Source organism: Diuraphis noxia, unplaced genomic scaffold, assembly GCF_037042655.1.
Source record: "Diuraphis noxia isolate RWA-SAM2 unplaced genomic scaffold, SU_Dnox_SAM2 contig0002, whole genome shotgun sequence".
Lineage (NCBI taxonomy): Eukaryota > Metazoa > Arthropoda > Insecta > Hemiptera > Aphididae > Diuraphis > Diuraphis noxia.
In genome coordinates, this window is record NW_028301712.1 from 16,622,866 (window position 1) to 16,647,189 (window position 24,324).

Sequence of the window (24,324 nt, forward strand, 5' to 3'; positions counted from 1 at the left end):
AATTGACATAGACACATAGTCTTGTAAAGTTAGAACATCAGTAATCAATAGGTAAACAAAGGAAGAGAATTAGTAAACCTCGTATAAAAAAACCCTTGAAAACAGTCAGATGCATAAAATTATCAATGACAATGGTAAAAAACACTGATACGTGGATTCCACACATGAATTGTCAGTAGTGTTTCATTTATAATATTATCCATACATTTATTTGTTAGATAAAATACTTTTTCGAGTATTTTTTTTTTTAATATGAATGAATGAATCATTAATTACTTACAAAATTTGATCCCAATTTATATGAGATACTCGCCATGACGCCTATGATTAAATTAATATGATGTCACGATATATTATCCTATATACATTTATATACATTTATGAAGAGACAATTTTAACTTTAAACAGAACCCTGTATAAAACGTATACCATTATGTGTATAGTTTAATATCTGTGTACGATTGGACCCTCAAATATATTTAATTCAAATTAAACGTCATTTTGATGGATCGGGTATCTGCCGTCTACAGTTTTAGAGATATACAATAAAGACATTACGTCCATGGAATTATATAATTAATTGATAATGAGGAAAATACAAATTATTATATAGGTATACGAAATATACTGTAAACAATATTGTATAGTACACAACATCGTGTATTCGAGGGTACATCCAACAAAGCAAATAAGTAATTTAGACATAAGACATATACATACGCACTGCGTTTCGTTGCATAATGCAAAGCGGAAACAATGGTATATGCACGTCGATGAAGAAATCCGGATCAATTGAGGACGTTGATAAATTAACGAAATTTGCCAGTGAATGAAATCTTAGGGGTCAACATTTCACAAACATTATCATTAAAACTATCGTGGTCAAGACGAAATGTTTTTTATTCTTCGTATTTATTATATTTATTATTAACCCAGGAGTAATTAAAAAATAATTATAATATATGCAAATATAACGATTAAGAAATACATATTTTTTTTATGAGTCTATAAGAATTACAATTATTAACGAAGGAAAGATTTTACAGTAAAAGTGCTCATTAGTATAATTTTGAACATTCTAAGTTTAATTATTTATTAAATAATATATTATGTAGCATTGAAGCTATAAAAATATTTAGATTCGTTGGAAATGATTATTAATTAAATGCATGTTTGTTTTTTTGTAAACGTATACCTATATATTGCTGTTTCTTAAAAATTCTAATGAAATGTATTAATTACTAAGTTAAAATAAGAAAGTACTGTTACACAAGTTGAATGAGAAAATACACAAGTACTTACATAAAGAAAATAAAGGACTTGATTATACGAATAAACAATAAAATATGTAATTCAAAATCTTAAAATTGAAGTACGAAGTTAAAAAATATAAAAATAACTTATATCTGTATTGAAATATAACTTTGATAATAAAACAATATAAATAAATATGATTTTAATAAACTGTTGTAATAATATTTGAAATTATAGGGTTTGTGTATATTTTGTATTTGTATGCTTATAATTATTATGGTTATAAAAAACTAGATTACTAACTATTAATTTGTTTTATTAAAATAAAGCCGAAAACGCTTTTTTTCGTAACAACAAGATATAAGAGGGATTGAATAAAATCTGGTTGAATAGTATATACATTTGTATGACACGTAATTATATTGAATTAATATTTGTATACAAGCTCTATTGTTTTTAATACTTATTTCGTATTATTACTATACCTACTATGATATACATTACAATGTATTACAGGATTTTGAATATGTGTGTGTGTGTGTTTTTTTTTCAAATTTTTATCAGATATTTATAGGAGCATAGAACATAATAAAATTTTTGTTTGCGAGTTAAAAAAAATTGAAACAACTTAAATACATGGTTATCTCACAGTTTTTATTCCTATATAGGGCAATTAAAAACTATCAATATACTTATCACTTAAAATCAATTATTCTGTAGACGTTAAGGCTGATAACTATCTTTACTCGAGTAAAAAATTTTTATAGTAAAAACAATGAATTTAACATTAAATTCAAATTCAAAACACTCATTAGAGTGACTTACTCGAAACCCAACTATACTTCACAGCAACCTCCCCAGTTATTATTTTTTTTTATACATATATGTTATTTGGTGAAATTTTTCACGTCGTATTTTTAATACTTATACAATTTCCGAGGTCATGAAATAAGTGGTTAAAGAAAAATCCCATTTGGAAATATTCCAAAAAGTTGATCATAATATATAGTACTACGTTAACAAGGGTCTCGGCTTACATGTTTTCGGGGAGATGTTTCGTAAAGTTTTACTATACTTTAAGTTGAACATTTAAACTTTAAAGCTCATTTAAACTGGAGAGAGGTGTTTAGGATGAACGCGAGAAAAACTATTGTTGTATAGTGGAGCCGACATTTTCAAATCGTCTGAGTAGCTAATAAACTATTAACTATTAACTATATATACTTATAAGGACTACAAATTCGATCAATCAAAATTTTAAAATAAATCCTTAATATTTAATCCGTTTTTCCAGTGATCTAAGAAAATTATCGTTCATATAGATAAATCTGGGTGAAAAAACTGAAATTGTAGCAATAACGAAAATTATGTTCACGAGAGGTCTTTCATATTTTGTATAATATTCAAAGTATCTATATCGCGTTTTCGCATTTCTTGAGACACTGCCAAATGAGATAAATATTCTAAGCTAATCAGGTTAATATAGTATAGTTTTTTTATCCAAAAGTAGACAATAACAATAAATACACCATATATTGAAACAAAAATAGTTTTTTGTTCTACCACAGTATACATTGGAGTTTTACCAAAAAACATGACGTCATATGCTTTAATAATTTACAAATCCTTCACGTAATACATTTGTACTTTTATAATAGAATTCGTACAATTCTAAAACAATATAGTTCAAAGAATAAAACTTGCGATGACAGAAAGGTAATTGTTTTATACTTGTAAATTAATCAGAAAACTTTGATAGTTTAAAACGTAACACTGACAATACCGTATATGTGTTTTATTTATTTAATAATAAATGTGTTTCACCGGAGGCTTATTAGAAGTAATTACACAATACACATGCGTAATCTGAGTTTCATCTGAATTAGCCTTCTAATATAAAACCTTAACAAACAATTTATAGTCTATACCGAGTATCAACTATACCACAGTAAAATTTCTGAATAAATAGTAGGTACACTAGCAAAAGATGTTTAATATTGTGAAAGGATTTATAATCAACAATACGGCACAACAATGTAGACATATTATCATTTTGGGCTTCAAATTTATAAAAAAAATCAATTACATAACTACTAGACCATATGATATAGTAATATATTATGGTTACCAACACGTTATATAGGTATTTGAATAATATTCCGTTATCAGAGCTATAGTATTGAAAGATTGCACATCACTTACTGATTAAATAAAGTATGTTTCGTTCTTTCCCATAAAAAACTGTAAATCTATTACAAGATAGAAGACACATTGTCCAATGGAGAAGCGAAATATTTAGCTTAACATTTTCATCTAAACATACATAATATATGACAGAAGCTACGTTTCGAGCGACGCGTTTTGTATAGAACAATAATAATAAATTCACAGAAATGCGCCCGTAAATATCTGCCTGTTATGTGATAATATAATACTATAAACTTTTAGAGTTTGGAACTAAACAATTTTAGTATTGGAGTTCATTAAACTATTTCAAACAAACGATTTTTCCGACTCGATGAGCGTATTATGTATTGTTATGTTTGTACAACCCATTGGCAATAAGATCGATGCGGTGGTATACAATTTTCATCCGCTTTCAAGGGGTAAAAAAAATATGTATAATAATAAAATCCCCGGCCAGTACCTCCGACGAGTCTGGGGCACATAAAATATTATGAACACACCATATAAATAATAATAATAAATCCGTGGCCCGGTTTTAGGCCGTCACGCGCAAACGTCTATCTTCATTGAGCCGCCGTATACAATTGTATATTGTCGCAGGTTATGTCCTGCAACGCACGCACACAACATTAATAATGTAATATAACTATATAAGCACGGGGTCAGCGATCTCTCTGTCTAAATATATATGTCACATATCCACAAGGCTGGATGAGTACGGGGTGGAATGGGGGCGAAAGGAAAGGGATTATTCGAAACTGCAATAATCGCGTTTTACGACACTGTATATAAAACTTATTATATACGGCGTGTGCAGGTTTTTACGACGAGCCGAAGTGCACAGTGCGTACACACAGTTCTTCGTCGTCGTATACATAATCTACAGAAGGGTATAAGCATTGTATGTGCACGCATAGGTATATATATATATGGAGTAGGTGGTGGTGTATATACGACTCACCAATGAGTTTTACACCCCGATGATAATAATATTGGCGTCGACGGATGGCGGGTGTGTGGGCGTCGGTCTGTGGAGAAAAGGGTTATAATAAAATGCGCGTACTTGCACCTATATACTATATACATATATACGACGAGGGCATCGCGTCGTTTTGCATGCGCGCACGTGCCAGAACACACACACAGACACAGAAATACAAGTATATATAAGGGACCGTCGATAAAATCCGTCCATCCGGAGGAGAGAGAGATGACAGTATAAACATATTATAATATACGCATTTAGATAGGTGCAAGAACCGCTATAACCTAAAGACGATGGTTTATTAGGATAGTTTTTTTTTTTTTGCAATAGCTAATTACACATAACGCGGATCTAGAGATCGACGTAAACGAATATAATGCCTATGTACAATAATAAAAATACTAATCATAATCATAATCATAATAACAATAATAATATTCACCTTTAATGGAAAGTTGCTTTCCGCCCAAGTCACAAAGGTACTGTAGCAACACGTCTTTCCAGTAGCTCCTGTACGATATCAGACCCAAATCGGACAACGGTTTTTCGGGCGAACCAACTTTGCCCTCGACTCTGGTCAGCAAGTAACCTGGACACAAAAAAAAAATTAACGAACGAGACTAATGACATATCGTTACCAAAATATAATACATATAAATTATAATGAATATTATCATTTATTAATTATTTTATCGACAACGATTATTATCATATCCTAGGTAGCAAACGCGATGATATAACGACATGAAATTCCATTTTTTCCCACAATAAAAATAAACAAAGACGTAATTATTTAATGAAATACATTATTATTTGTGGGATGTAAATAAGTGTTCACCTATAAGTCAATAAATTTATTTCAAATTAATGTAATAATGAGATATATGACATCGGAAAAATATTGCACCATTTATCATTATAATTTATAAAACATTTTTTGTCTCACATTAACTCAAAATAAAAAAACAAACATAAGAAAATGTTATTACAAATATAAGAGCCAATAATTTATAGTGGTAATATATGCTGCAAATACTTATTTTAGACACTAAATTTTTGATTAACATCTATAGATAGAAATAATGATGGACCAATACACGTGATCTCGTTAATATAATAATATAATATTTACTTTTTGTAATTAAGATTCTTAAGTAATGGCCGTAACTTTTCATATAACTATAAGCCAATATTATATAGGTACAGTATTATTATCAGAGATGAAAGTTTGCCATAAAATATTATACACATACGCCATGTATGTACGCGCAAAAGACGACATTTAGGAAGATAACTTAATTTATGAGGGTCAATGGTGACTTAATTGCATTCGACCCACGATGGTGCAAACATATTGCATTTCTCCGATCAATACTGTACCGCTCCAAGACGGTTTCCATTTAGCATTAATTCAATACTTATAATTAGGTACCTATATAAAACGAATTAACCGTCTCAACAACTCCATACTAAATATACCTATAGATATGCCTAAAGTGGCTTATTGCAGAATTCAAACAATAAATTTCTAGCAAGGATTTAATCAATATAAATTCTAAATACGACGCGAAAATAATTGACGGTAATAAAACAAATTATCATTGAATTTTGAGTTTTTGAGTGGTTTTTTACGTCATCTAAACACTCATAAGACAATACAATTTTGTTTGAGTTAAATATATAAACACCAATATTACACAAATAATTATAAAATGTATGCATTATATATTACTTACCTATATATAATACTAGTGTATATATACTTTATATTACTATAGCTTAAGCTATATTCATTTTATATTCTAGTTGCATATTAACATGCTATTGTGTCAATATAATATGTTGGACAATCTCGTTAATTGTTTAACAATAAGGCAACGATTGTGTTTGATACCGCAGCGAATAAATGTATTGTTTGTTACCTCATTAATATACAATTATTGTACTAAAATATACAATTGAATTGATTGTTGAACAAAAATGCATTATAATTTTCAGATAGTGCACATAAAAACCTATTTTAGGTATATGAAATGTTAAAAATATTTAAAACAACTGCAGTTAGGTAGCTAATAAAGTAATAACTATAAAACGTGTGAACTTTCCAGCTAATGGATAATCTTTCTTTTTTTTTATCGAAAACGTTTTTCAATTAACATTAGATTTGATTAGAGAATAATATTATTTATACATTTATGAACAAAAATAATGTTAATAACTAAAATATTTTGTAATAATTAATGTCTGAATTATATTATTTTCATATGAAATTTTGCCACACAAATGAGATTTCCATAAGAGCTGCAATCTGCACGCACATCATCGTAAAAGTGCTAGATTCAGCAGATGAAGGGGTTTATATGAAAAAAAAAAATGCATAAAACCGATCGATACATTCATTAATCTCCCTCTGACGTTTATTAAAATGCACTTGGCGAAAAATGTGAAGGGAAACATTTTACAGTGAATAAAATAAAAATAAAATAAAATTTACGGAAGGGATAAAAAGTCTGGTTGTTGAGCACTCATCTTGTCTCACTCATCTTGGCGGGAGTTAATGTTTGTAGTATTATTTTTTATCATTATTGTGAGTTTGAAAGAAATTACTTGAAATGCAATTCATAGCATGCAGAGGTTGGTATTATATACCTGCTATAAAAATAGCTACAAAATAATTCATTCTATATTCACAACATTATTATTGTTTATAAAAATAATTGTATGTATAATATGAATAGAATACATATAAAAAAAAAATTATAAGCTGTCAAAAAAGTGTAAAATAATATGATGGATAGTTTCGGTGCAGCTATATGTAGGTATACTTTTTAGTTTTAGTTTAAAACCTTTGAAAAAATTTCTTTAAGGCTGTTATAGCCTATTTTCTTAAATTTGAACTTATTCAATAATAGCAAGAATAAGTTATGTTATGAATAATTGTAAGACTTAAAAATTAAAATTTCTTACAGAAAATCGTCATTATACACAAAATTAATTTTGTTTAATGATATTTCAACGTTAAATACGCAGGTGTAGAGAAAGTTTTAACAAACTGTTTCAAATGAAAATGATAAATCTTATCTAATAAAATTCCCTGAAAGAACACGTAGGCTCGAAGCGACTGCAGGTGTTGAAATCTAATACATCATCAGTAAGAGCCATCCATAGCGATGTTCCGATAAATTATTTTGGTATAATATGACATGGAGTTCGCCTGGCTCGCCCCTATGATCTAGGAACGTCGCTGCGGGATACTGATTCTTCTGGTCTAGGTTTATAATGACAAAACGGCATTGGTGGAGGAGGAGATCGATCACAGCGGTATCAACGTTACTCCTAATCCTAAACAACTGATGACGGACGTATAATTATATATAAAACGGCGAACGAGACGGCCGAGACGCACCGATCTATATTAAATATTTGTGTGTGTGACATATTATTATAATACAGCGGATTTTGACCGCGGCTGCAAGGAGTACGCACCACAGGAGTCCCCAAGATGTCAAAGTTTGCAAAGTGGGTGGAATATCCGCCGACATCCTATCTTATACTTATTGTATCGTATAAATTCTAAAGCAATGGACGTCATGCAAGTTAGCGATTGGAATTAAAAAGTTTTTTTTGTTTTGCAACGTCAATACAATTTATAGGTATAGACGTCCATAACAACTTATATAGAGAACAAGAATAAATACGGAAAGATGCACTGATGAAATACAAATATGTATGTACATTTAAAGCGCTTATAATTAATATATTATGTTCATCAAGCTATAATTTAATTTTATAACAAAATAAATGAAAACATCTCAAACATATATAGGCACAGTCAAATTTGTGTTTCATAAAATAATATTTTATTCTCATAATAGTAGACGCGTATATAGGTGCTTAATATGTAGCAATCATGTACATACTATATATATATAGGAAAATAAAACCACTATACCGGTAATGAAATAACACGAACCTCGATGAACGTAGAAAGGCGCATAGAATATAATAGAAATATAGACATAAGTGTATTCGAGTAATTAATTTTCGTTTGATACACGAACATCAGACGCACAGCAATATGACAAATCGACAATATCGTACTATAGGTAAAAATATACATTATGCATTTAGCACCTATACCTACGCATTGTGTGTGTATATGCTGTAGGCATATTATATATATATATATAAAGTAAATTATACATTAGTCAATTCTAAACGAGGCCGGGCACCTGTCACTGGATGACATTTTAGGGGAGTCGAACGCGATTTTACCGCACTGGCGTCGAACAATAAAAATATATACAAACAATAATAATAGTAATAGTAATGGAAACGAAAAAAAAATCCCATCATAAAATGGTATCCACGAGGAATTTTCTAATAGTGCAACAAACACACGATTCGTACATATATTATATATATACATATAGTATTCACCACGAGCGTGTTGTGCTCGCGAGCCGCGAGGGAATGTGTATACGACGGATTTATAATGAAATTTTTATCGAACTACACGCAAGTCGGAAGAACAGGACGAAGCGAGTCGTGATGAACGGCGAAAGTTATATACATACATCTTAGAAGTATATATACATACTAATATATACTATATATAGGTTCGCAAGTATTACCACACGCGGGCTATGGTATTTGCACACAATATATATATAGAGAGATCGAACGCACGTGTGTCATTAAGTAACGTCAGAGTTAAGCCTTTAAAAGTAGTTTTTTTCCTGTTCGTCGTTTACGGAAGGGTATATATAGGTATATAAATGATGCAATGTGCATAAGAATTCACATTTCACACGCCTAAAGTTTGGTGCATCAAACCGCAAGACATGTGATTTCGTCTGCGAAACATATTTATGTATATATATATATATATAGTATATACCTATATATATATATAAGAACATAAATACGACACAGTCATAATCAAGATTTACGTCAAAGATGATTCTCCTTAATATTCTTAACGTATGTATATCAATTTATTTTTTTTAAAGTTAGTTCTTGGTATCTTGGTATTATCCGCGTCAAAACTTTCAATAACATTTTTTACTAAATAATTTACAGTAAAGAAGTGCGGGATTTCATTTAAAAATCAGAAGTTTGTACCGCTAAAACACATACAATCCTTAAACAGTATGAAAAAATTCTCAGTAATAATGTGAAAATATGGATTTTAATTATATTTAAAAGACCCAAGAACAGAACTCGAGTAAATTCATTGTTAAAAGAAAAATAGTGGGTGGTGAGCATGTTTGGTGAATACACTCCTAAAAACACGTTTTATATCAATCTGATTGCAATTAAATGAATTTTGTATTGTGTTCCCTCTCTTAATATATATAAATATATTTTAAATACAGTTTTAGATTTTGAGCGTAGCGAGTGAATTGATATAACGATGTGTGTTTTTTCTGTATTTTATCAACATTAAGGATAATGAAAAAGTTCCGATTATCGGCATCAACATCTTTACAAGTGAATCTAGTTAGCATTTTTGAGAAGTCAAAATGTAAAATCCTTATCATTTTTGAAAGCATCAGAAAAAAAAACATGAAAAAATGGTTATTTTTAATGCAAATCAAATTTTTGAATTCAAGAATAAATAAACGCAGACACTCGTCATTTTCACCAAGTGTTTAAATTACCATTTAAAGCCATGATAATTTTTTCTAATGTTGTAACTTATTACTTCAGGGGCGTCATTTCAGGTTTTTTTTTCGGGTGTGCGAAGTTTCAGGCCATTTTGAAATTTCACCTGGCCATATAAAAATAGATATACATACGTAACGTATATGTAGGTATATTATCCTGCATTCAATTATTTCCATATATTATAGATCGGTTATTACAATTTGATTTTAATCATATAAATAATTGTGCATTCGTGGTTCGTGCATTATTTTAGGCTTCAGCAAGGCGCAGGCCAATTGTAACATTCTAAAAGTAAGGGGTGCAACCGCAAACCCTGACCCCCCCCCCCCAAATGACGCCCCTGTATTACTTATTAGTTATTTATCAGTAAAAACCTAAAAAAAGTTTTCTTTTAATAGAAGGCATTAGTAATTTTAATATAAAATTCTCAAAAAGCTTTTTGCCTATAAAAGAAAAAAAAGCACAAGAAAGTTACGCTATTTATATAGCAATGAGATATTTTTAATTTTTTTTTTTTAAATTATTAAATTTGGTAATTTATATAAGTATGCTTGGATGACATAACTTCTCCGCTCACAATATTTTTTCGTATTTAACGTATCCAAATTTAACACATCCACTTACAACGATGTGCTCAATAACTACTGTATAGCAGAGAAGTACATTTTTGTTCACTTTATTTTTTTTTAAATATAATTTTTACAAAAGTCTCATGTATTTTTTCAGTTGTATTACATTATCCAGATTATTTACTAGATTTTTCAGCGATTGTGAATTCTTTTCAACTATTTATTTTTCTACAAAATCGGCCAATTCCAAGTAGTAAGTTCATGTTAACCGTTAGATCAAGACCGAAAAAAACGGAAGACGTCCAAAGAACCTCCACCCAATCCTGTAAAAAGGAATTTGCGTTTCTTATTTTTTATTTTTATTTTATATATATGGCGTCTCTTCTCGAAACGAATATCAAACGAAAATAAATCAAATCGATACGAACCACATGTGTAACATATTATATGTAGGTACCTCTTGTACCTAGACACTGTAGGATAATAATATGGTGCATAATATTAGTATGCATACGCGTGGAAACGCAAACCTTAGGACTTAAATAGTTCGGTTTAATATAAAATAGCGTTTACCGATTTCGAATCGTTCGTACGTACTACCTATATGTGTCGCAAGTGCCTATAATATGCCTTTATTATAATAATAAATAATAATATAATATGCGAAGATGATGTCGTCGCGACGTGCTTCATCATGCAATATGACAATATCTGCGTTTATGCGGGCGCTCGTCATCGGAGATACGTGCAATAATATCGCACGGATATTATAAGATCCTAGAAGAGTCCCTTTATATTCAAACAATGTATATACACCTGGGCTGGCGCATATTCGCATGCAGGTTTGTATAATAATACGGCTGACACTATACAGCATACACACACACACACACACACACACACACACACACACACACACACACACACACACACACACACACACACACACACACACACACACACACACACACACACACACACACACACACACACACACACACACACACACACACACACACACACACACACACACACACACACACACACACACACACACACACACACACACACACACACACGTGATCTCTACATTTGCGAATGACTGAAATATAATATAATAAATACGACGAAAGCGCCAATAAAAAAAAAACTATACTCGTAGGTATATTCATATTCATAACTATGTACTTAATAATATATTAGGTTTGTAATATTTATGAAAAGAAAAAAAAAATGTTTTACGAGCCCCGAGCACTACCAAGCTGTTGTACGGTGGGTCGAGAAAGAAGGTTTGAGTTATGTACACGATGACCTGTGGATTACAAGTTTACTTAGTTATAGTTTTTCTAAATCAGATCACCTTGCGATAAGAACATTTTACGTACCATAAATTTCTTGACCACAGGTAGAGAAGGTTATAAATTAGATGAATCCGTTTAATCACGTCAATATCTACTGTGCGGTACACCTATGTTATACGAATACATTCCCGTTTTGATATAGACCCAATCGGTGTTGGTGAGTTGCAGCCCAATCCCTAAAATAACGTATGAGTTGCGGCCCAGGTTTATGAGAGGTACGTACGAATTGCGGTCATACAAAAATGTATAAATTATATATACTATATATATGTCTAATGTCTATACATACATAGTATAGTATAAAAACATCACAATATTACATACTTTCTAGTATAAATAATTATCGTAAATTAATATTTGTCGTAAAAAAAATAAAAGCATTCATAGGTATTATATCAATAATATTTTTTTGTATTTTAAGAATATATTATAGTGTATTATGATAATAATGTTAAAAAATAAAAATATTCGTTTATTATACCTAATAATATTGTATATTAATTAAGTACATTGTCTATTGTTTTGACAAAAACTTAAAACTCAACGATTTAATTAAATCAAAATTCTCTATTCCTTTTAGCCCGTGTTTTATCATCTGTTCTCTAATGAAAGATTCTTTTTCACACATTTTCTTTGTTCTTACACTTTTACTTCTGAATTTTATGTATGTTTCAGATTGAACTTGTAGTAACCCATCAATGAAGTTATACATGTTAGGATGGCTAGTGTAGAACGACATGTTTAGTTTTGAATGAAAACTTTCACAGCTGTTAGTAGTACGGTTGCAGCTAGAATAGTAAACTGTGCCCAAATATTTGAGGGCAACATAGCGTCCAGTGAAATATAGTTTTAAAAAATGTAGTCTGCAGTAAATTTCATATTCTGGTCATTTTCAGCAGGGTGCGGGTGTATTGTCAAAAAGTCGTCAGTAAAGCAGTCTGTGACGTTTTCAGGCTCCAAAAATGGCAATCCAAAAAAATATTTTAAATAATGACTATCGTCTGTGTTTTCATTGTATAAATTAGTAAGTTCTAAGCTTTGGATTTTTTTCTATCAAATTTTCCCTAAATAAAATCGACATCATCGTATTTTTGCATTAGGAAAGACTTCCGCTACAGCACCATGTATTGGTGGTTAAAAATCTATAAAAATGTCAATAAGAGAGCACGATATACCAACGGATATGGAGTGACGAATTACATGTTGAAATGCACACTTGTATGTAGTACTTAACCTGTTGGGTAGTAAAAAACACATAAGAGATAAATACACATAATTTTTAAGGCCATTTATGGTAAAAAGTTCTTTAGACAGCTTTTGAACGTCCCATCGACGTATATTTTCTTTACTTCACATAGCACTTTTATATTTTATTGTTGCGTAGAAAAGCCAACTATCGAATTTGCTTTATCGTTTACGAACAAAAACTGTTCTCCAATGTCGGTTTTAATTTCCATGGATCCCAAAGCGGCATGTAATTCTTCAATGCAGCTCGGAAGAGGGGGTGCACAGATAGACGGGCCCGATGAATATTATGCCGAATTAATGATAAATCATTGATAGTCAAAGTCGGTGTTATCACCTTGCATCAACTTGAAGCGAATAAGTTTTGACGGTTTGCAAAAAATGTCTACTAAAGCTTTTCTTTTCAGAGAATTATTCATTATTTGCCTATTTAGGGCTTTTTTTTCAGGTTCACTATGTTCGTGATTGGTGTTACTCTCAACTATTATATTTGAAGGTGATAATTTAATAAAGCACTTACAATTTTTGACACAGCAAGGCCACCGCTGCACATCATTTTGTAGTGTCTTCGATTTTTCACTATATACAAATTCCATGACGAACTTTATTCAAATACGTATACCTAATATATTATATACAAACGAAACAAACTTATACGAACAACGATTGATTTCGGACTGAATATGCATTGACAATTTTCATTTTGGCATTTGAAATTATCCGATTAACGTAGTTAAGCCAAGTCACACTAACACGATAAAACGATCTATATTATCTTTATGACCATTATACAAAAATATAACTTCTCATACGTATTGAACATTTTGTTTATCGTTATTCGTTTATTGCAATGTATATTATCGAACAATGCATCTGCCAGGCGCATTATATAGTATTATGTATAGGTAAGGTACATCGTAGGTACATATGCAATTCACATACAGCTAAAATATTATCAGGCCGGAATTCACCGGTCTCCAACAGCGGAAACGACATGTCGGGCTGCAACTCACCCATAGCCTACCCAATACATGATTTCAGAAAAAACAGAAAAACACAGTGGTTCATCTTTTATAGGGCAAAGAATAATAATACACAATAGCCAATATATAGGTGTATTTATTGAAATATAAGTAAATAAATCAAACAATAGGTGAAATTGTTGTTTTATTAATCTATATGTTTACTTGAATTATTTTTTAAACATTTGATAAACATTTAAAAAAAAAGTTTTTAAATCTTTTGTATCGTGGAAATTAGTTTTTCTTCTATAAAAATAATAAGATTAAAAGTATAGCAGATATTAATATATTCGGCTATGTGCTATTAAAACGATGAACAACTCATTATTGTAGTAACGGGGTTATAAAAAAATATTGATTTATTGTATAAACATTTCAGTGTACATTTAAGAATTCATATAGTAGTAGGGGATTAAACAGTAATCGTTGATTTCAATATTAGCAAGTCATCGACACATTTTTTTTTAAATTATGGTATAGAAGAAAAAATATAATGTCAACTATTAAGTATTAATAGTAAGTAGTATTTCATTTTGGACAGACAATCAACTTTTTAAACTAATACTTTCTTTTGTTAATTGATTTATTTATTATAATACTGAATAAATAATGTTATATCTATACTTGAATAAAAAATGATTCTTATGTAACTAGCTATAGTTGTGTGAACGTGAAAATTATTGTCATTATTTGACATTCAAAAATATTTTAATTTACAGAAGAATATTATATTATGTACCTAAGCTGCTTCAAAATTAATTTATTTTTATTATAATTTATAAAGATTTCATGACAAAGTCATCTAAACCTAGGTACACAATGTTTAGCTATTTATAAAAACGATATTAACATAATATGTAGACATGTAGTAAATAACTAATTAATATTTATATACAGATGTACAATACGAGTACACACGTATTATACATACTATCATTATTCAACTATTTTAATGTACATTTCACAAAGAGCGATTTGTCATTATTACAAACGTTTTAACATTATCCCGAATATTATCTTTCAAATTACAGAATTACTACAATTCTACATTGATTAAAAAATAGTATAAATAATTCAAAAAAATTAAGTATTATAATTAGTATTATTAGTACATAATTGGTAAGAAAGTACGTAGGAACAATTGTTGCATTTGCTATTTAGTTTTTGTTCTCTGTAAAACGAAGAACTATCACTTGATGCTTTTTAATATGAAACGACTCTGAGTTATATATTATATATTGCCGTTGAATTATTTTAATATTTATATATACCACTGGCTTGTGCTTGTATAATTTATGCTGGTATAGAAATACATTTTATCAACAATACAAAGATCCGAGATGGACATAGATACCAGGTAGATTTTTTTTATATTTGACTAGCTTTTGTGAATATTAATAACCATATGGTGAAAATACGTGCGATTAGCTACAATATTGACATAAGGACATGTGATATCAAATGTATTATACAGTGACGATACAGTAGGTATTAATCTTAAAAGACTAAACAAAGTTATGCTCGGTTAACACCGCAGAAAACATTTTTCTATAGTTACCACTTTACCAGTATAGTTGTTTCTTGGGCTCACACAAAATACAGAGAAAAAAAATAAAAGATCACTTCGAAGTACCAACTAGACTCCATTTCCAATCGATATTAAGAGTCACGTGAAACTTTTTAAGCACTATACTTCTAGCCCTTATTGTTAAGAAGTGTTCACAGAAAAATACAACACAAAAAAAGAGCATGCAAAACCAATGAATTTCTATCGTTCCATTCAAACCGTAAAGTGGCATGGTTAAATGGTATAAAGTTTAGTTGGTACTTGATGCAATGTATATATAATATAATGATTTTGAAAACTGTCTGGATGCCACCGGCGAAAGTAAAAAAGTTGCCAATTTGGAAACGTATTTCAAAATGTAAGTTAACAAAATCATTAAAAACAAATTTTAAAAGTTTTGGAGTTTGTGGAAATTACGGGTTTAATATAAAATAATTTAAAAATAAGTGAGAACCGAATAATATTTCTCAGATTGGTTGATTTCATATTCCACTATTAATATAATTTATTTCAAGTTATTTAAGACATTAAATTTGTTGTAGTTTCGTCTAATTATTAATTTATTTAATACTATAAATTTGATTCAATTATTATTAAATGGAACGGGTAATGGTAAATTGAGATACAAAATGTCATAATAAAGTAATGGCAACTATGGAATAATTTTAAATTTAAATGACATTTGAATAAATTAAGCCTCCTCCATAACACACCATACACATACAATTATGATAAATATATAATACATATAAATACATAAATGAACTTTCATTATTTTAGTTATTAGTTCAAAAATGTAGTCAATTTTAATAAGAAAAATACTATATGTTTCTATTTTTGTACCAGAATTACAATGATAATTTTTTATTCTGTTTAAGCATAATATTTATACTGTGGTTACTATTGTTAAGGAACAAGATTAAAGGGTAAATATTTATTTTACCGCAATAAACATAAAACTGGTGCAACAATAATTAATTTATACAAAGTAACAAATTGTAAACAGGAAGGTCGTTTAATTGATTGGATTTATTTTTAGCTAACTGTTCCGATAAAATAATTAGCACAATTCAATTTGTATTTCACTCAATTTCCGATAAACATATTATGTAAAAAAAAAACTATGGTTTCATGTAAGCACTGGAATATTAATTATATATTTAAAGTGGTAACAATTTTTGGTAAAAAATACATCATACGTTTTTTTAGATAATTTGATAATTTATAGAAATTCATGCACATTTTTATTATTAATTTAAATTTCGAACACAGTCTATTGAACTCAGTATAAGCTTTAGTTATCTACTAGACAAATGGAATAATATATACTCTACCACTATAATCGGTACCTGATAACCAAGAATAGTTAATTTTTATTGTAATAATCAGATTAATAATAGGTATGTATTATATTTGATTACGTAACAACGATTAAAAGAATACACTTAGATGATAAAATAATTTTTATTTCTATGGCACACAACTATATGATTTATGATAAACTTTAGATAATAGTCTATAACGTACCTATTAAAGTATAGATAAAATAATAATACTAATCAGTAGCCATGAAAAAACTCACGCGTGAATATAGAGATTAAAATAAACATGGAATTGAATGTGTAAATTACTTTAACAACAAATTACAATAATTGTTCAAATATAATGTATTTTATTTTATTATATAGATTTGTATTTTATATGCAAGTCAGCGCAAAGCTCAAAATATATTACCTAGCTGACTCACGTGCACTTAAACTTCTAATATATTTAGGTACATTTGACTATAATACATTAACACTATTATGGAACATTTTAAGGACAAAATGCATTTAGCAGCAATCACTAACGGAAATCATCCCCTCCTTACAACTAACCAAAGTGAATATAATTAATTGTGCAACATTTGGTGGTATAATCCAGAAGTTTTAAATTTCCCAGCCACTTAAAAAATATAATAAATGTGTGCATCTATATCTGAGCTATACGCTTTATTCATTTAATACAATCAAACCTACTTAGTGAAAACAAAATAAAATCGTCTTGTACGTATAGTATTAACTGTAAATGCTATAGGTAATAATAATGCTGCATGCGTACATGTTTCATTAATGCATATAGCTGCCGAAACGGATGTGACCCGTAAAAATAAACCTATATAGTCCTCTGTTAAATCTCTACGCGTAATTAAAAATTCGCTCGTTTCAAAAGAAGACCCCTTAAATGATCATGTGTATCACTTGAACGAATCCGGATTATAGCACATGTATAGGATTAAACACTCGTTTAAAAGTATATGCGCGAAACTTATGCAGCTGCACTACATCATCAGCTCCTATGCAAAATATCACGGTGTATATTGATTGATACCAATATGCATATTGCATAATATTATACATTGGTAAACCACCTATGAGAAAATTTCAATTTGCATTGTTTTAAATCGGTTGACAAAATAACTACTTGAAAAATATTTCAATCTCACGCCAGAAGAATACTAGACGATTTTGTTGAATATAGTATACGTTGTATATGGTACATAAAATATGTGTACCCATATACTGTTCATACAAAAGGACAAAATATATATGTATGAACCACAAGAAGGGACGATCAAGCTATTTGTTAGTAAAAATATTTTCATCAACCATTTAGTACATTATAGCTATGTTTAGATGACTTTGTCAGGAAAACTTTATAAATAATATTTAAAAAAAAAAAAAAATCAACCGTTTAAAATGTTCACAAAACTACTATAACTATATGTGATTGCACAAATAATAAAACAAAAGGTTTTAATAACAAACTATAAACAACGTTAGATTAACGAACTTTGACGCAATGCAGTTATTGTATCCATAGACAAAATTAGACAACTATTGAATTACTTTTAAGAGCCTGGACACGAGATTTAGTTCAATTTAATTATTTTTTAATCACGTTATGGACTGCCATATTTATACATTTTGTGTTTAAATTTATAATTTTATAATATATAATTTATAGTTGCATAATATATCATATTGTAAATATATAATTACATAAACATATTATTATTTTTAATTTTAATATTTTTCATTCCTTCTTTTCCCCAATAACTTTTTTAAACAACTCTTAAATTACACATAGATAAGTAGATATCCACATAATAATAAAGAAATCTCAAACATTTTGTGTTACTTATTAATTATTATTAAGTAATCCACTCTTAGCTTATTATATAATATAAATTATTGTAGATTAATTTGAAAGATTGTTTGGCATAATTTAATTAAATTTCCCCTCTCACATCATACTCATAATACTTGTGAAATTTCTACGTTATAGAATATAGATTTATGTTATACGTTATACTATTAACTGATCACTTTGAAATCGGAGAGGTAAAAAGTCAACTTATCACATAAAATCCTATTGACCAAAAATAATATTTTGTTATATTTCCTGGAGTATGTTTAATTGGTATTAAATTTAAATTTATACATAAAAATAAAACATAGGATTTGTACACATAACTTCATTTTACAATAAAATTAATAGATGATATTTTAACAATACTACTTTAAGTTGATGTAAAAGGTAAAGCTAATAAATCTATTTTTTTAAATAACGCGTAGGTGTATAGTTTCTATTATACGAAACATATATAGTATATACAGTTTACATATACCTGACGATAACTTATACATTAAAGAAGCGTATAATATTGCTCAAACAAAGCACCTACGTTCCTAGTCATTCAACTATATCACTTTTAAAACTTTAGTTTGTCGCATTGCTTTAACGATGTCGTTTTACTGAATTCTAGAAACAATTTAAAAGTTTTGCACACACAATTTACATTTTTTGTATCGTTCAAATAATAAAGACGCACCTGGCGTTATTGGTCTATATGTATAGGGTTATGAGAACCTAGTCAACAGCGCCCCCTTGATTGTTGTAAAACAAACCAAAAACAACGTAATGAATCAGGTTGACAATTTGTATAATATAGAAAAGAAAATCCATAACAAACAGAGATGGAAAATTCTTATTGATAGCAAATTAATTAACCACGCGGTTACAATCTACAAATAGAGCTCTCATTTTCAAAATTAATACATACAAACTAAAAATATGTCAAGGATTATAAGTAAGTCAGCCTGAGACATTGAAAAATGCATAGGTATACAAAAATGATGAATATTTGATGCGTTTATAGAAGAGAAATAGACTTAAAGGAGAAACACGTGTACACAATTGATGAGAGGCTTTATACAACATAATATAGATACCTCTATACTAGTAAACTAACGAGGGTTAGTTTATGTATGTATATATAAGATATTATATGTAGTTAATATAAATAAGAAGAAAAGAAAATGATACAAAGTAAAATTTGTGAAGTAATAATTATACTCAAGGCGTGTCTATGTACAAAGGGATAAAATAATTATTGAAAGTGCATATGCGCTTCTCCCGAGTAAAGGCATGTATAAAAATTTGAATTCCTAATAAGATATGTATAGGCTCATTTCAGCGGGAAAACGATGAGGAAGATATGAACAAACTGCTAAGACACCTACGGTATCCTTCTTAAATGTATATACATTTTCAAGGTATATATTAGATAGCATGGATTATAGTTCGGATTGAATAGAACTGGCAAAAGATACCAACAACCATAAAATTAGATTATTCAAAAGAATGGAAAAACATACATAAAATTGTACTAACAAAGAATACTGCAGGCATTAAAGGTACAAAATGAATGAGTAATGTTTTCAATAGTCTGCGATTTGTTTTCAATGGATTATACATTATTATATATGTGATTGAAATGAACGACGATGTCTTTAGTTTGAACACTTTAGACAACGCTATAAACATGTTTCATCGGGAATATTAAATCCATTCAAAAACATATGTCTATTTACCGAATAGAACACCAATATATGTATATATATATAGTATGTAATACAAATTTATTTATTTATTAACTCCAGTAAAAACTAAAAATATTTTTGTTTGTATGGTTTCGATAAATTAAATGAAACTTCTAGTTATTTTTTAAATACGATATTTTTCCATTTTAAAAATGTTTATTTAAAAAATAAATAGTATCCTCGATTTTAGAAGAAGATATTGAGTAGATATATTTTGATAGGTATACACTATACAAGATACACATAAAAATATGTGCTAACAATATTTACATTACCTATCAGAATAAGATTAAACACACAAGTGGTATAATAATTATATATACATATATATTATGTCAAACTCTATTTGAAAAAGTTAACGAACCCGTTAAATTACTAACGGAAAGTTATAGAATACGTCGAAAGGAACTATAGCTAGAAATTTGTTGACACAGTGCATTTAAAAGACAAAAGGTAAGTAAGTACCTAAGTAATAATTTTAAAATTATGAATAAATAATAAACTTTAATATAACTAACATATTTACACACACGTCGTAGTAATAGTATTGTATATATATATTGGTGTCGGGAAAAATAAAATCGTTATGCCAGTGTATACGTGGTCTGCGAACAAATGAGAAAATGAGCGACTCGACTCGATGGGTACAAATATGATACATAATATATAGGTATAACACAAACCATTGTGAAGAAGGACAGTCATAATAGTGACAAGTGGAAGTCGGGGTGCTGGTTTGAAAACACTATATAGAAAAACTTTTTCGACGTGTATATCTGTCACGCGAGTATACCCTATCAGGTATCAGATACACATTTAGTGGTAATAATTATTGCAGGGAGAGTAGTTTTCGACGAATATAATTTACACCTTTTTGTACCACAATTATTTATCATTATTACTATCAAATAACACAGGTTTTGCGATATTATTTGATAGGCCGGAATTTTTATTTTTAGTGATTTTACTTTAACACTAAAATTGAAGAACATATCAAATGTTGATTAGGCATATAAACAAATCATGAGTAAATATTTAATTATTAAATTTATAAATAGAAACATATACTATTAGTATTATAGCTGTAAAGCACGAATGAATGACGGACTTATAGATAGTATTTTCCAGTCGTATTTGACGCATTAAACGGTTCGACGGTGATAATGGTTTCTATATTTTAGCTTTAAATTATTATTACAATAGAAACTATCTCATATAGTAGTAATAATAGTAATAATATACATAAAAATCACTATTCACTATCATGAAAAAACATGAATAATATAAAATACGCATTTTTCGACGTTTCGGTACTTTAAAATCTTGGACTCAACATTATGTCCAGTGCATTTTTAATATATTAGACTGCATACAGACAGCGTAATTGCATTTCACTGCGGCGACCAATGCTGCAGTGGAATGCCGCCGCTCCGTCGACCTATGGATTGTGTCAAAAAGCGAATTTTCAAACAGTGAGGAAAGCGGATTCATGAGCAAAGCGGCGTTTGGGTTAATTAAACAAACGTGGGCCAGGAAAGGTCGTCGTGCGGACAGACACGACGGCGGCGACGGAACCAGACGGGCCGCCGCCGTCGGAATAAAGTTCGAAAGGAACGAAGGGGGGCAAGCGCGCGTTCAAATCGGATGAATATTTTTTTATTATCATTATTATTATTATTCATATATACATATACGTTCCACCCCTACTACAGTCTACAGGCAAAGCATTTCGGGCTGCACGGCCGTCAGTGGCAGAAGCAAAGAGTGTCCGGCTAGACTGGCACGGGCCGCGGGGGTTGCAAACTCACGCGCACGCATACTGCAGAATATCTGTGCATTTTGAATTCCCACCCCACCGTAATCCATCCACTACCACCACCAGCGACGACCGCGCGCGCCTAACAGAGTTCGCCGCCGTCGTTTGCGCTGCTGCACTATATGCCCTGCACCCTGCAACCGCCGCCGCTGCAGTCGATGACGCCCTGCACTTCACCGTTTTCCACCTCCCCGCGCTTCGTGCCGGACTGCGCGGCGGCTGCCCACTTCACCACTGCACGCTGCTGCGGCGGTGCAACGGGCGATGCAATATTCAATATGATATATATTGTATACCAATACATGTACGCATATATACCCGACGAGTGGTGCACGAATATAAACTTATCGCAAAAGCGGGGAGGGAGGCGATAGGCGCCGGGCAGAGTGGTGTTTGGTGAACGAATGATGGCGCCTGGAAGGGTGGAGCGTGGTGTTGGTGGTGGTGGTGATTCCGAGAAAGGGTGTGGGAGAGAGATAGGAGCGAGCGGTGTTTGCGGCATCGGAAGGAAGTGTAGAGTGGTGTCGCGGAGGCGGCGTGTGGATATATCCGTCTAGCCGTATCGACCGCGGAGGCCGTATTTACGGTGATGCGTGCAACGGCGGTGGCTTTGCTGCATTGCGCGTTCGCGTCGCGCCGTTCATTTCCGGGGTGGCCGCTCGGTCGTCGTGGTGAGGCCGGGTGACGTTATATATCTATCAGACGGACGGCAATATAATACCGCTGCGCCGATATACCGTGCCCAGCGGCGGCGGGTGGTGTTCCCGACCACCCCTATATGTGCGCGCAGAGGCCTATACACACACCACCGCCCCTACCTCACCACACCATTGCAACTACTCTTCGACAACCCTTTCGCGGAACTTAGGATCAGTCTCGCGCAGACATACGTACGCTCCCACCCACCTACGCACGTATTGTCCGGGACACGACCGCCAACGCCGCCGAGGAATATCAACCTCACGTGCCCCGCTATATTATTATCATTATCATTTTATTTTTATGAAGAAGCCAACGATTTTGTCTCCTATTATTATTATTATTTAATAATGTTTTTTTTTTTTTTTTTTTAATATCCTCGCCAAACCACTGCCGGGAATTTTTTTTATTAGCGCCATTTTCATTTACTTAATTAGTTTTTTTTTTTACATCAGAGTTTTTGCGAGTCAATTTATTTTTTCTAATTGATTTACATATTCTAAATGAATTAATTCGTCAGACATCTTACTGGATTCCATTAAATGAGTCTTGGTTTTATAGTGCGCGCCTAATATATACATAATAGAGTTCACAATAATAACTTTTCAAGCATAATATTTTTAATGGTATATTTAAATAGAAATCCAGCGTAAAGAATATCGAAAATAATACGATTTTTAATAAGAATCTTTTTTATTCTTAATATATTTTCATTAAATTCAAACATGATTTAATCGAATAAATATTCCAAAACAGCAAGCATTAAAATTTGTATAGTTTTATATTAAAGCAATATTTTTTTTAAATAAGTATGATTTCATGTATATAACAATTAATATGTATATTTAAAAATTAAAATAATTTTAGTAATTGTTATAATTGTGGGATGTCATATTATCTTAATATATAGGACAACACAGGAATTATGATACATACGTATTATCTATAGTCGTATTAACGTTGATTCAAAAACAAATTTTATTGATCGAATTGAGGATTACGAGTATTTTTTAAATATATATTT

The 24,324-nt window shown here is 30.3% G+C and overlaps 1 protein-coding gene across 1 annotated transcript in view; it reads right to left on the reverse strand.

Moving 5' to 3' along the window:
* The window catches only part of chm (lysine acetyltransferase chameau), an 84,174-nt gene that overhangs the window by 15,965 nt on the left and 43,885 nt on the right, over positions 1–24,324 (reverse strand). The window contains exon 9 of the mRNA XM_015511612.2: positions 4,869–5,015. Within this exon, the coding sequence (XP_015367098.2) occupies positions 4,869–5,015 (147 nt within the window). The remainder of the gene's footprint in view (positions 1–4,868; positions 5,016–24,324) is intronic.